Source organism: Erinaceus europaeus, chromosome 4, assembly GCF_950295315.1.
Source record: "Erinaceus europaeus chromosome 4, mEriEur2.1, whole genome shotgun sequence".
Taxonomy (NCBI): Eukaryota; Metazoa; Chordata; class Mammalia; order Eulipotyphla; family Erinaceidae; genus Erinaceus; species Erinaceus europaeus.
The window spans coordinates 27,878,362-27,894,544 of record NC_080165.1 but is presented as its reverse complement, the minus strand read 5'-3'; the positions used below and the strand labels follow the sequence as shown (position 1 = coordinate 27,894,544).

At 42.2% G+C, this 16,183-nt stretch overlaps 1 protein-coding gene and 1 long non-coding RNA gene across 2 annotated transcripts; one reads left to right on the top strand and one right to left on the bottom strand.

The window, feature by feature from the left end:
* Positions 1–240: 240 nt before the first annotated feature.
* LOC132538260 (uncharacterized) lies at positions 241–2,127 on the top strand. Its single transcript, XR_009549661.1, has 2 exons — positions 241–1,828; positions 1,882–2,127. It is a non-coding gene; the product is annotated as an uncharacterized LOC132538260 (long non-coding RNA).
* Positions 2,128–15,004: 12,877 nt separating this feature from the next.
* Positions 15,005–16,183, bottom strand: LOC103112741 (apolipoprotein L3-like; the record flags this gene model as incomplete). Its single annotated transcript, XM_060189132.1, has 1 exon — positions 15,005–16,183. A coding segment is annotated over one exon (618 nt), but the record flags the coding sequence as incomplete, so codon positions are not given.

The window sequence follows — 16,183 nt, the reverse complement described above, 5'->3', positions numbered from 1 at the left end:
CAATATTTGAATGTCTGAGAGCCCAGCCTTGGCCCCTGATACCCCTTCTATGATGTGCTAGTGTTCTGGAACCCCCTATCCTCTCTCATCAATGGATATGTAGTGTTTGGTATGGATCGATACTTGCCCAATGTTAAGACGAAAGACTGCTTTGAAAAGGAGAAAGATGGGACTGGGGGGGGGGTGGACAGAAAGATAAACATAGCAGAGAGCAGAATCCTCAGGAGAAAGACAGTTTTCTACCCCTTGGGGGTTAACCTTGAACTTAATTTCAAAGAGTACATTTGAAACACACAGATTGTACTCAACAAATGTCATCTAATTTGATTCTTAAACCAGTCATTCTAGTGGTTTAGAAAAGGTCGTCATCTCCCAAGGAGATGGTCTAGATGGCTGTTACTTGCCAGGTGTTTGCTCTCTACCCTGGAGGGGGCCCAACTGTATTTCTTGAAACTGTGTCTCAGATCCAGGCCCTGAGGGAGAGCTCTCATCTTCTCAGGGTGGGTTCCCTCTAAGATCCCAAGCATCTCCCAGGCCCCTCTCTGCAGTGCTCTCCGCATTTCAGGGCCTGGAAGACAGACTGGCAGTTTCTCAGGAGCTGGAAGAGAGCAGCTAGAGGTTATATCCAGCAGCTGTGGAGCCTCAGGAATTATAAACCTACACTTTGCAAGTCCAACAATTTCCCCACCACTCTTTGCTCAGGAAGGGAGGGAAATCTTTAAATGTTCTTAAAGTCACAGTGTTGAGAAGCAGGTCAAACTAGAAAGTCCTGTGTGTGTACCAGGATCGAGCACAAACCATCAAAAATAAAATTCTCAAATCTGTGTAAATCAAATGACATTTTTGAACAATCAGTGGAGCAAATAAGAAATCAAAAAGGGAAATAAAAAGCAATGCCAGGACAAGTGAAAATGAAAATCACACAAATATAAACAATGGAATACCATGAAAACAATGTCAAGTAGGAAGGCATAATTATAAATGCTTATAGGAAAAAAAAAAAGGTATCAAAATGACAGCCTGACTTTACACTGTAAGAAACCAGAAATGGCCAAGGAGATTGTGCGGTGGTTCTGAAATGAATTTTCATGCCCAAGGCCCCAGACATCATAGGTTCAATTGCTGATGCCACAAAAGTGCCACAGCTAAGCAATGCTCTGTCACTCATTAAAGTAAATCCCAAAAGGAGGACAGTCAGTGTCACTAACCTGTTAGGCACACACGGTACTAAGCACAAGAACCCACACAAGGATCCGGGTTCGAGCCCCCCAGCCCCCACCTGCAGGGGGGAAGCTTCAAAAGCAGCAAAGCAGGTCTGCAGGTGTCTATCTTTCTCCCTCTCTACCTTCCCCTCTTCTCTCAATTTCTTTCTGTCCTATTCAATAAAATGGAAAAAAATGGCTGCCAAGAGTAGTGGAGTCGTGGTGCCAGCAACCAGCCCAAGCAATAACCTTGGAGGCAAAAATAAATAAATAAATAAATCCCCCCACAATAAAGAAAATGAACAGTTGAGACATATAGCTAGAAGAAAGAAGACAGTACATATTGGAGCAGGAGAAACAACATAGGAATGAAAATAGAGTGAAAAGATCTGTTATCTGAAGGAGCTTTAAATAAGTTGACTAAGGAATAGAGATGTAGTGAACATATAACTATAGTAACTATAGTAACATAGTGTGATAAGGGTGTAGAAGTTGAGCTGAAAAATAAATGTAAAATGGTGATTAAAAGATAGGTAAGCCTAGACTCTAGTGACTTAAGGGTTAAGTAAGCAATTATAAGACAGACACTGAGCCTGGGGAGAAAGAGATAACTACAGGACCAGATGGTGAGAAAGAAACCTCCCGGGAGCCTGAAGTCAAGAAGAGGGATAATCACAAGGTCGTGAAAAAAAAAAAAAAAAAACTTCCCCCATATGCAGGTGATAGATGACCACAATTGTAAAACTATCATGTAGTTACTTTGTAGACCTGAGCTTTGTCACATAGACTATTCATTCTGATCCCTATAGAAGCCTTAACAGGACTTAGAGTGGGGGTCGAATACTGGGAGAGCTGCTGCGTCAGCCACTCAAGTCTTTTTGGCCCTAGTCCGGGCTAGAAATAAAGACTCTTTGTTTTTACTTCACTCTGGTCTCTTGGTGTCTTCCTTGGATTCCCAAACCTAACATAGGCAGAAACATATGTATACATAGGATGACTCAACCCGAACCTGATTGCCCAATAGAGATGTAACTTTGAAACCAGAGGCACAAGCTAAGTATAAGTAAAGGCTCAGAAATCAGCTGGATGAAGCACTTCCACCATTACTGACCGGGATGCTTCCGGTGCTGATAAAGACTTAAGACACACGTGGCTAGGCTAAGTAACCGCTTCCCCAGCTTCCAGGGACCCTCGCTCATCTGGTGCACCAGCAGACAAAGGACCTCCGCCCAGCAACACAGCGGGTGGTGACTACATGTTGAGCCTTACCTGCGAACAGTTATTAAGTAAGGAGAAGGTATCGGGTTGACTGTGTGTTGTGTGAATTGTGTGACCTTTCTCTGGCATCTAAAATAAGTAAATATATATATATATATTGCTTAACTCCGACACACTCTTCAAGTGAGTCTTTGCTCTAATTCCTTGCTCGATTCAAGGGAGAAGAATCAAAACTCAAAAGAGAAGTGAGGAATGAAATACTGTACTGGTTGTATAGAATCAAAATGATTACAAGATGAGTGCCAACAACCGTTGCCAATAAATTGGGCCACCTAACCAGAACTGACAAATTCCTAGAAACACACAAGCCACAAAGGTGAATCATGAAGAAAAAAGAAACCAGAAGAGCCTTAAAACTAGCTAGTTGATTGAGTCAGTCGTCAAGATCCTCACAACAAAGAAATTTCAGATAATTTCACTGCTTATTGTAACATTTTAAAAAATTAATTTTTTTGGTGCTGAGGTCAAAAGCCAGGATATCAGACATGTGAAGCTACATTCTTGTTCTTATTCTAACAAGCATTTAAAGAAAAATAAATAAATAATACCAGCAACCTTACATATCTGAGGCCCAGGTTGAATCCCTAGCACATTTGTTAGAATATGATGTCTTGGTCTCTCTCTCCTCTTTTACAAAGTTAATTATTAAAAGAAAAAAGAAGACTGGTCATTTTCAGGTCTCTCCCCAGACCCCAGCATTTAAAAGGAACTACTTCTAAAGTCACACTATGAAGGCAGGGTAACTTTAAGACCAAACTCAGGAGGGGAGCCGGCAGTGGCGCACTGGGTTAAGTGCAAGGACCTGCAAAAGGATTCAGGTTTGAGACCTGAGCTCCCCACCTGCAGGGGAGTCACTTCACAAGTAGTGAAGCAGGGCTGCAGGCCTATCTGTCTGTCTGTCTATCTATCTATCTATCTATCTATCTATCTATCTATCTATCTATCTATTTTCCCCTCCATTCTCAATTTCTCTCTATCCTATCCAAAAAAATTGAGAGAAAAAAAGGCTACAGGAGCAGTGGATTCTGAGTGCAGGCACCAAACCCTAGTGATAAACCTGGAGGAAAAAAAAAACTAGGAAAACACACCACAAGATAAGAAAACACAGGTCAATATTCCTTACAGATATTGATGCAAAATTCTCAATTAAGAACAAAGTAAATTCAACAGTATAGTGAAAAGATTATACATCAGGTCAAATTGGATTTATCTCTTTAATGCAATGATGCTTCAACATTTGAGAACCCACCAAGACTTCATGTTACTTAATATATTAGAATAATAAGGGGGAGGGCTTATAAGGTCATCACACTGAAGGAGAAAAAACTTAACACCAAAATAATTTCAGAGTAAAAATGACGAATAAAAGAGTAGTAGAAGGAAACCACCTCATATAGTGGTCATATATGAGAAACTCACAGAATGTCATACATCAGAAATGATAGGTAGCAGCAACAAATGCTGGAGAGGTTGTGGGGGAAAAGGAACCCTCCTGCACTGCTGGTGGGAATGTAAACTGGTCCAACTTCTGTGGAGAACAGTCTGGAGAACTCTCACAAGGATAGAAATGGACTTACCCTATGATGCTGCAATTCCTCTCCTGGGGATATATTCTTTTTTTTAATATTTATTTAATTTATTTATTCCCTTTTGTTGCCCTTGTTGTTTTATTGTTGTAGTTATTATTGTTGTTGTCGTTGTTGGATAGGACAGAGAGAAATGGAGAGAGGAGGGGAAGACAGAGAGGAGGAGAGAAAGATAGACACCTGCAGACCTGCTTCACTGCCTGTGAAGTGACTCCCCTGCAGGTGGGGAGCCGGGGTTCGAACTGGAATCCTTATGCCAGTCCTTGTGCTTTGCGCCACCTGCGCTTAACCTGCTGCGCTACAGCCTGACTCCCCTGGGGATATATTCTAAGGAACCAAGCACACCCATCCAAAAAGATCTGTGTAAACCTATGTTCATAGCAGCACAATTTGTAATAGCAAAATTCTGGAAGCAATCCAGGTGTCCAGTAATAGATGAGTGGCTGAGCAAGTTGTAGTATATATACACAATGGAAACTTACTCAGTTATTAAGAATGATGAATTCACCTTCTTCACTTCATCTTGGATGAAACTTGAAGGAATCATATTAAGTGAGGTAAACCGGAAAGGGAAGAATGAATACAGGATCATCTCACTCATGGACAGAAGTTGAGAATTAGGAACAGAAGGGAAACACAAAACAGAACTTGGGCTGGGTTTGATGAATTGCACCAAAGTAAAGGAGCCTGGGGGGACAGGGAGGGCTTTCAGGTCCTGGTGCCTGATGGCGGAGGAGGACCGAGGTGGGGGATTAGAATGTCCTGCAGAAAACTGAGAAATGCTACACATGTACCAAACAAGTGTATTTACTATTTATTGTAGACCATTAATTCCTGATGCTGAGGAATTATTCTGATGCAGTCTCCGCCCCCAGGTTTTACCACGCCCTGCGTTATCCTAGGAGTGCCCCCTTCAACCAATCCTGCCCCCACATGTCACCTCTGGTTGTCGCCCAATAAAAGCCCCCTCACCCCCCCTCTCTCTGGGCTCTTGGCTCCCTCTCTCGCTCTCTCTCACTGGGCTCCTTCGGGTCGCGCTCTCTCTCTCTCTGAGTGGTGAGGTAGTGGGGATGGCCATTGTCGGCTGACTCCACATGGCCTCCCCCCATCCTATAATAAAGATTTGTGTGCCCCACTTGTTCCAGACCTCCTCTCTCTCTCTCTCCTCCATGGTGCAGCCCGACACCTGGCCACAACAACAACATCTGGCGCCCATCATGTTCCGCACCCACACCCAGCATAGTGGCCTGGCCTGAGGTCCCTAAAAGCTGCCCAGACACAGGTAAGTGGCATCCGCCCACCTCTGTGGCCCTGCGTTTCCCTCCACCATGGGAATTTTTTCGTTTTATGAGGAGATGTCCCAGACATTATCTCCTTATCTCCTGGGACAGATTCACGCTCTCAGAGATGCTTTAATTTTCGTTACACTGTGGGTTCTCATAGCTATAATCGTGACTTACAAGATATGTACCACGTGGTCTGCCTTGAGGATATGCGACCATGGTTATTAGAGAGCTGAAAGCTGAAATGGCTGAGCTAAGAAGGCAACTAGCTGAACAAGCTAAAACAGTATCAGAGCAGGGCAACAAAATAGGTGAACTCCAGAAAGCAGTAGAGGGCAGAGAGAATAGAATCTATGAGGCTGAAGACAGAATTAGCAAGATTGAGGATGAATTAGAGACAACTAAAAAAGAAGTAAGAGATCTCAAAAAGAGATTAAGAGATGCTGAAAACAACAACAGAGTCCTATGGGATGACTTCAAAAGAAACAATATATGCATTATTGGCTTACCAGAGGAAGAAAGAGAAGGAGAGGAAGAAAGCATTCTCCAGGCCATAATAGCTGAAAATTTCTCTAGTCCAGACAACACCAAAGACATAAAGATTCAAGAAGCCCAGAGGGTCCCAAATAGAATTAACCCAGACCTAAAGACACCAAGACATGTCATACTTAGAATGGAAAGGAATAAGGATAAAGAAAGGATCCTCAAGGCTGCAAGAGAAAAACAAAGAGTCACCTACAAAGGAAAACCCATAAGATTAGCAGCGGACTTCTCCATACAAACACTACAGGCCAGAAGAGAATGGCAAGATATCTATCGAGTGCTCAATGAGAAAGGCTTTCAGCCAAGAATACTATATCCTGCTAGACTGTCATTCAGACTAGATGGAAGCATCAAAACCTTCTCAGACAAGCAACAGTTGAAGGAAGCAACCATCACCAAGCCTGCCCTGAAAGAAGTTCTGAAAGGTCTCCTATAAACAACCAGACCACCACAAATAGGACATATTTCAAAACACTCTAAAACTCTACAAGAATGGCGTTAATCTTTGATATCAATAAATGTCAATGGCCTGAATTCACCTATTAAAAGACACAGAGTAGGAAGATGGATCAAAAACACAACCCAACAATATGTTGTCTACAGGAAACTCACCTAACTCAACAAGACAAACACAGACTTAAAGTGAAAGGATGGAAAACTATCATACAAGCCGATGGCCCACAAAAAAGGGCAGGAACAGCTATTCTCATATCTGACATGATAGACTTTAAAATAGACAAGATTAAAAAAGATAGGAATGGGCACTACTTAATGCTCAGAGGATTAGTCAATCAAGAGGACTTAACAATTATTAACATCTATGTACCCAATGAGAAGCCATCTAAATACATCAAACTTCTACTGAAAGAGCTACAGCAATATATTAACAGTAACACAATCATAGTAGGGGACTTCAACCCCCCACTATCTCAACTTGACAGATCATCCAGGAAGAAAATCAGTAAAGACATAAGGGAGCTAAATGAAGCGATAGTTAAACTAGAACTATTGGACATTTTCAGAGTCATTCATCCCAAGAAACTGGAATACACATTTTACTCAAATCTACATGGGTCATTCTCAAGGATAGACCATATGTTAGGCCACAAAGACAGCATCAGCCAATTCAAGAGCACTGAAATCATCCCAAGCATCTTCTCAGACCACAGTGGAATTAAACTAACACTTAACAATCAACTAAAGATTAGTAACAGTCCCAAAATGTGGAAGCTCAACAGTACGCTTCTTAACAACTTCTGGGTCAAAGAGGAAATCAAGGAAGAAATCAAAATGTTTCGAGAGTTCAATGAAAATGAAGACACAAGCTATCAAAATATTTGGGACACAGCTAAAGCAGTCCTAAGAGGGAAGTTCATAGCTATACAAGCACACATTAGGAAACAAGAAAAGACACAAATAAACAGCCTGATTGAACATCTCAAAGACCTAGAAGAAGAACAACAAAGGAATCCTAAAGCAACCAGAAGGACAGAAATCACTAAAGTTAGGGCAGAAATAAATAACATTGAGAATAGGAAAACCATACAAAAATTCAATGAAAGTAAATGTTGGCTCTTTGAAAGAGTAAACAAAATCGACAAACCTTTAGCCAGACTCACAAAACAAAAAATGGAGAAGACCCAAATAAATCGGATAGTAAATGAAAGAGGAGATATCACAACAGACACTGCAGAAATTCAACATATCATGCGAGGCTTCTATGAACAACTATATGCCACCAAGCTAGAGAACCTGGAAGAAATGAATGAATTCCTAGATACCTACCAACTTCCAAAACTAAGTAAAGAGGAAGTGGATAACATGAACAGGCCCATCACAGCTAATGAAATTGAAACAGTTATCAAAAATCTTCCCAAAAATAAAAGTCCTAGACCAGATGGTTTTACAAATGAATTCTACAAAACTTTCAAAGAAGAACTAATACCTCTACTTTTAAAAGTCTTCCAGAAGATTGAAGACACTGGTATACTCCCTGCCAGCTTCTATGAAGCCAACATCACTCTGATACCAAAAGCAGACAGGGACACAACCAAAAAAGAAAACTACAGACCAATATCTCTGATGAACATAGATGTGAAAATATTGAACAAAATTCTAGCCAACCGGATACAGCAGTATATCAAAAAGATTGTTCATCATGACCAAGTGGGGTTTATCCCAGGCATGCAAGGTTGGTTTAATATACGTAAATCAATCAATGTGATCCACCACATCAACAAAAGCAAGACCAAAAACCACATGGTCATATCAATAGATGCAGAGAAAGCCTTTGACAAAATACAACATCCCTTTATGATCAAAACACTACAAAAATGGGAATAGATGGAAAATTCCTGAAGATAGTGGAGTCTATATATAGCAAACCTACAGCCACCATCATACTCAATGGTGAAAAACTGGAAGCATTTCCCCTCAGATCAGGTACTAGACAGGGCTGCCCACTATCACCATTACTATTCAACATAGTGTTGGAAGTTCTTGCCATAGCAATCAGGCAGGAGCAAAGAATTAAAGGGATGCAGATTGGAAGAGAAGAAGTCAAACTCTCCTTATTTGCAGATGACATGATAGTATACATGGAAAAACCTAAGGAATCCAGCAAGAAGCTTTTGGAAATCATCAGGCAATACAGTAATGTGTCAGGCTATAAAATTAACATTCAAAAGTCAGTGGCATTCCTCTATGCAAACACTAAGTTAGAAGAAATTGAAATCCAGAAATCAATTCCTTTTACTATACCAACAAAAACAATAAAATATCTAGGAGTAAACCTAACCAAAGAAGTGAAAGACTTGTATACTGAAAATTATGAGTCACTACTGAAGGAAACTGAAAAAGACACAAAGAAGTGGAAAGATATTCCATGTTCATGGGTTGGAAGAATTAACATCATCAAAATGAACATATTACCCAGAGCCATATACAAATTTAATGCTATCCCCATCAAGATCCCAAGCACATTTTTTAGGAGAATAGAAAAAATGCTACAAATGTTTATCTGGAACCAGAAAAGACCTAGAATTTCCAAAACAATCTTGAGAAAAAAGAACAGAACCAGAGGCATCACACTCCCAGATCTCAAACTGTATTATAGGGCCATTGTCATCAAAACTGCTTGGTACTGGAACATGAACAGACACACTGACCAGTGGAATAGAATTGAGAGCCCAGAAATGAGGCCCCACACCTATGGGCATCTAATCTTTGACAAAGGGGCCCAGACTATTACATGGGGAAAGCAGAGTCTCTTCAACAAATGGTGTTGGAAACAATGGGTTGAAACATGCAGAAGAATGAAACTGAATCACTGTATTTCACCAAATACAAAAGTAAATTCCAAGTGGATCAAGGATTGGATGTTATACCAGAAACTATCAGATACTTAGAGGAAAATATTGGCAGAACTTTTTTCCGCATAAATTTTAAAGACATTTTCAATGAAACAAATCCAATTACAAGGAAGACTAAGGCAAGTATAAACCTATGGGACTACATCAAATTAAAAAGCTTCTTCACAGCAAAAGAAACCACTATAGAAACCAAGAGACCCCTCACAGAGTGGGAGAAGATCTTTATATGCCATACATCAGATAAGAGTTTAATAACCAACATATATAAAGAGCTTGCCAGACTCAACAACAAGACAACAAATAACCCCATCCAACAATGGGGGGAGGACTTGGACAGAATATTCACCACAGAAGAGATCCAAAAGGCCGAGAAACACATGAAAAAATGCTCCAAGTCTCTGATTGTCAGAGAAATGCATATAAAGACAACAATGAGATATCACTTCACTCCTGTGAGAATGTCATACATCAGAAAAGGTAACAGCAGCAAATGCCGGAGAGGGTGTGGGGTCAAAGGAACCCTCCTGTACTGCTGGTGGGAATGTAAATTGGTTCAACCTCTGTGGAGAACAGTCTGGAGAACTCTCAGAAGGCTAGAAATGGACCTACCCTATGACCCTGAAATTCCCCTCCTGGGGATATATCCTAAGGAACCCAACACATCCATCCAAATAGATCTGTGTACACATATGTTCTTGGCAGTACAATTTGTAATAGCCAAAGCCTGGAAGCAACCCTGGTGTCCAACAACAGATGAGTGGTTGAGCAAGTTGTGGTATATATACACAATGGAATACTACTCAGCTGTAAAAAATGGTGACTTCACCATTTTCAGACGATCTTGGAAGGCCCTTGAAAAAACCATGTTGAGTGAAATAAGTCAGAAACAGAAGGATGAATATGGGATGATCTCACTCTCAGGCCGAAGTTGAAAAACAAGATTAGAAAAGAAAACACAAGTAGAACCTGAAATGGAATTGGAGTATTACACCAAAGTAAAAGACTCTGGGGTGGGTGGGTGGGTGGGGAGAATACAGGTCCATGAAAGATGATGAATGACATAGTGGGGGTTGTATTGTTAAATGGGAATCTGGGGAATGTTATGCATGTATAAACTATTGTATTTACTGTTGAATGTAAAACATTAATTCCCCAATAAAGAAATAAATTATAAAAAAATAAATAAATAAAATAAACCTCTAACTTGTTACAAGTTCAAATTAACCACAAGAAGCAGATTGTTTATGTTTCTTTCACAGGAATCCCGGAAAAACCATCTGAACCCCTGCACACTCTGACATCACCCACTAGACAGCACGACTACAGTGACACACCCCCTGAAGCCCTAAATGTCACTCAATGCGATCTGAAGAACCTGATACACAGACTCCAAGGACAGAACTTTCTTAATGCCTACTTGCCGTTCCTGCTTCTGATTTTCCTGTCACGTGTTGGCGGTTCCAGCTGGCTATCTACAGAAAAGCAGAATTCCAGCGGCTGACCTCCCTCATGCAGCATCTCATCCCCTGCCAATTCTTCCCCTAGCCATCTACTTTGGACGGAGACTTGTATCGGACTTACTGGCATACCCTATAGACATTTTACACAATTTTAAAGCAGCTTATTTCCCTTCACGCTGCTGGTTTTTCATAGAATGATCCTGAGTAGTTCATAGACTTTACAGACTATTGCCTTGAGGACTATACAATGCCAAATAGCCCCTCTGTTTGGTGGGTCATGCCAACCCGCCTCCCCCTCATTATGTACCTTTGCCCCTCCCCCCCCCCAAGCAGGGAACGTTCCTTTACACACCAATCCTTCCCTTCACTTCACACTGGCTTTTACTACTCCCCTACTTGTCCCTTCCTGTTTTGTTATATCATTTAGGTTTATGCCCAAAAGGTTTCTGCTCCATGATAGTCTTTTACAGACTTTGAACCATCTTATGCTATTACTAGGTAGAAAGATAGAAAAGATGTAGAAATTTTGTGAAGAGATGGTTGAGCAGGCTGCACTTAAACCTATGAGATGAGTCCCTCCAAGTAAGTCTCTCTCTCTAAAGAGGGGTTGAGCACAGGGGGACACATAAATCTCACAAGGTTGGCAGTCATTTAAGCCTTCCCTCCTCCACAGAAAGTCCTACATCTTCCCACCTGAGCACGACACTCTTTAATAACATTTAAGCGCCTGCTCCATTCCATTTTTCTTTACTGTGTCCATTTAGATATAAAGGGAAAGGAGGAGATGATGCTGAGGAATTATTCTGATGCAGTCTCCGCCCCCAGGTTTTACCATGCCCCACGTTATCCTAGGAGTGCTCCCTTCAACCAATCCTGCCCCCACATGTCACCCCTGGTTGTCGCCCAATAAAGGCCCCCTCACCCCCCCTCTGGGCTCTTGACTCCCTCTCTCACTCTCTCTCTCTGGGCTCCTTCGGGTCGCTCTCTCTCTCTCTGTGTGGTGAGGTAGTGGGGACGGCCATTGTCAGCTGACTCCACGTGGCCTGAGCCACCCCCCCCCATCCTATAATAAAGATTTGTGTACCCCACTTGTTCCAGACCTCCTCTCTCTCTCTTCTCCATGGTGCAGCCCAACACCTGGCCACAACAACAACAAATTCCCACCCCCAAATAATTTAAAGAATTCAGTGAAGTCATCACACTGGGGAAGAAAGGCTTTTCTAAAGTCTAAATACTTGGAATTAAATAGTCAAATTTTAGTGGTCCAAAGGATTGGCAATTAAAAAGACAGGGTTTACAGACTACAATATTTATACACTTTTCCCATATTTGGGAGCTACTCTCTTTCCTGACCCAGCTTTCTAGCCTTTTTTCCGGCCATGACATCATCTCCCCAGACAATAACTTTGGTCCACCTGCATATCAGATGTCAGGCCCAGGAAAAAACTAATAAAGTCACGGGCCCTTTGGAATATACCCGAAATAGACCTACTAGTTATCTCCAAAATGGAAACGCCAAATCTTCATCTGCAATATTCCAACCTTTAGGTTCATTATTAGTCAACAATTTGTTTGGCTTTATATGTTAACTCTTTTTTCAGCCACCAGGTCCCAGATGCTACCATGATGTCAATTGGACTTCCCAGGGCAGGTGATCCCACCAATGTGCCCTGGATCCCTGCCTCTCCAAAGCCCCCCTCCCCCACTAGGGAAAGAGAGAGACAGGCTGGGAGTATGGATCGACCTGTCAATGCCCATGTTCAGCAGGGAAGCAGTTACAGAAGCCAGACCTTCCACATTCTGTAACCCATCATGACCCTGGGTCCATACTTCCAGAGGGTTAAAGAATAGGAAAGCTACCAGGGGTGGGAATTGTATCGCTCTTATCCTATGGTCTTGTCAGTGTTTCCATTTTATAAATAAAAATTTAAAAAACAATGAAGACAGACCACAAGCACAAACCCTCCAGAAACCCTGAACTTAGGGCCAGGAAGCCTCTGCTCTCTTTCACCCAGCCAGCCTCTGTAGGATCTGACCACTAGTAAAAAGGAGAGTGACTACAGTTGGGGAAGGAATCAGTGCCAAGGACAGCAGCTGCAAAAGTTAGGGTCCTCTCTCTCTCTCCCTCTCCCTCTCTCTCTCATATGATATGATTAATCAACAAGTTTAAAAAATCAAGCAGCACAGATGGTACCAAATGAAAAGTAGATTCTCTCCAGAACCATATTCCTAGACTTTCTATTTCTTTACACAGGTCCTTGCGCTTTGCGCCACGTGCGCTTAACCCACTGTGCCACCGCCAGACTCCCAACTTTCTATTTCTAATCCAAGTCTCTAGTTAAATTTTTTCAACTTTACTTTCTGTGATGATTGAACATTAGTTTACAATACTATAGGGTAGTTGGAGCATAGTTTCCCAAGTCTGTATCTGTGTAGGTGACTAGCCACACCCACTGCCAAACTTCTAGTGCCTTTGTACCAGAGACCCTTCCACCTGCCCCCACTTCTCATTTCCCTCTACAAACACCATAATTTCCACAGAACCTGAGAATCAAGTTATTTATTACTGTCTTGCAGGTAAATTTGTTTTATTTATATGTATCCCGCATGTAGGTGAAATCATCTGTCACTTGTCTTTCACTACCTTTCATTTTTGCATAGTCACATCCAATTCCACCCATCTTGTCCCTAAGGACATAATGTCACTTTCCTTATAGAAGAATGGTATTTCATTGGCTATCTGCCTCACAGCTTCTTCTTTCTTGTTTTATTTTAGTTTTAGCTTTAGTTTATTTTGGATAGAGACAGAGAAATTGAGAGAGGAGGGAGAGAGAAGGACACCTGTAGCATTGCTTCACCACTCCAGAAGTTTCCCCCTGCAGGTGGGGAGTGGGGGCTTGAACATAGGACCTTGTGTACAATAATGTGTGCACTCAGTCAGGTGTGCTACCACCTGACCTCTTCACAGCTTCTTTGTATAGTCATCTATCAGTGAGCCCAAATTTTGACTTGTGAAGAGTGCTGCTATGACCAGACTGTCATGTAAGCCTTTCAGATTAGTGTTTTCATGTCCTTTGGATAAGTGCCTGGGAGCGGCATTGATGCTGGGGACCCCACATACCTCAAAGGGGGAAGATGTCTCTTAGCTTCCATGAAAGACAGAAATCAGATGTGAGCCAGGGTAGGACATGAAGTCAAGTTTAGCCAGCACATTTGTAGATACTAAAAGCAGGTGACACTGTAGACAGAGTAGCATGGAGCTGGGCTGCTACTGGGTTCTGATGGATTCCTTGATCATGATTCTAAGTACAGGGAGAGAATATCCCGACTTTTTGAAATGAGACAGTGACTTCTGGGAAGCTAGTACTGTTACTTCTTGTTGTCACCGTGAAGCTCATAAGCCATCATGGCAAACATCTGTGTCTTTCTGCATTTCTCCTGGGAGCTTATTTTCTTTAATACATTACATCCTTTTGATTTTTTTTTGTTGTTGTTCTTACAGGTCTTCACACCTACAGTTCACCTTTTTTTCCCCAGATAGAAAGACTAAGACAGAGACAGAGCAGGAGAGAGGAAGACACCACAGTACTGCAGCTTCTTCCCCCAGCTTGAGCCTGGTTTGCACCCACAGCGATCCTATCAACTCCATTGCACCTTTTATTTTTTTTAAGGGAAGGGATTTGCTTTCCACTTACCTCTGTTTATGCATCCAGCTTAGCTTCTAGTATTTATCTACAGGCGGCACTATGACTTTAGTGATGAATTCTTTCTTCTTCTGTGGTTTGGCAGGCAGGGCAGTGAAATGAAAAGCCACAGTGATGCCTGGAACTACCAAAGGAAGCCTGGGAGGTGCACAGCCCAGCAGCAGAGCTGCACACTGCTCAGCAGCTCCAGACCCCAGGCCAGGGAGTGCAGCACGGTTCGCAGTGTGCTCCCCAGCGCCAGCCAACCAGGCACTGCTCGCTGTGGCTGCTCGCAGATGCAGTGGGCTCTTTGTTGGATGCAGAAGGGGGTTGGGCAAGATTGCTTAGCAGAATGTAGTTTTCAGATGAGATCTGTTTCTGCCTCTGAGTGAGTGAGTCCTTGTGGGCATTTTAGTGCAATGGGCACCTGGGGAAGGGACCAGGCTATGCCCTCAGGAGGTTTTGGTTGGGGCATATTGTTCTGTGGATACTTTGAGGGGAGGATTCAGGTTCAGATCCAGGGCAGGGTGGAGCATAAATACATAGATCACACTTCAGATCACAATGCAATGAAACTAGAATTTAGAGTTGCAAGATTTTTTAAAAAAAATATTTATTTATTATTGGAAAGAGACAAAAAAATTGAGAGGGGAGGGGAAAATAGAGAGGGAGAGAGACACCTGCAGCAGTGCTTCACCACTCATGAAGCTTCCCCCAAAGGGTGGGGAGCAGGGGGTTTGAATCTGGGTCCTTGTGCACTGTAATCTGAGCATTTAACCAAGTGTGCCACCTTCGGGCCCCTAGAGTTTCAAGTTTTAAAAACCCAACTTCTTACACATTAACACACTATTAAATTATTATTGATGATGTAGAAATCAAAGTGACAAGGAAAAGCCACTAGACATTATTTCAGGAGTGATAAATGCTGTGCCTTCTACACATTAAATTATGAGGTGGAGTCAAAGCTGTACACATCTAAAACTTTCTTCTTCTAGCGTTTGCCCACATCTAAAACTGATAACCATACATGCAACATTATTTACCGGGGTAAAGCAGAGACAAATGGATAAAACAAGAATGAGTAAATGGTAGAAAAAAGAATCAACATACAATTTCAAAATCTTTGTTTCCCACTTTTTTGTCTCTCTTAAAGGTAAGTCTACAACTTTTTAAACCACACAGCCCTCCTCCCTGCGCCTCCTCCCAGGGGTGACTCCTGTTGCAGTCTCGAATGGATTTGTTCGAGCTGCTCCAACCTCATCTCCAGCTCATGGGCCCAATGCCTCAACTGTTCAGCTGACTCTGTCTTTGCCCCCTCATACAAGTGCTTTGACTCCTGCACGAGGTTGTATGCATCAAAAAAAATGAAGGCGCCTGCACTGACTGCACCCAACACCCGGGTTCCTTTTGACATTGCCAGAACAGTGCCTCCAAAAGCTTTATGCACCTTCCTTCCTTCTCGAGCTGAGATCACTCCTGTGGTCATGAATCGTTTGGCAGAGGTTACTAAGCGAGGAGAACCTTTGGACAACTTGATAGCCTGGATGTTATTTGCAATGCCCTCCACACCTCTTATAAAAGTATTTCTCAAATGAGTCATGTTAGCAAAATTGCCGTGACCAGTTTCCATGTTCACGTTCCCTTGGTCAATGTCAGCTGATGTCAAACGCCTGACTTCAGCTTCTACTGATGCCATCTTTGAGTACTCCACCATATTGGTGGATAAGCTGCCAATGGTAGCAGCAGTTCCAAGCCCCATTCCGGTGGCTGACAACGC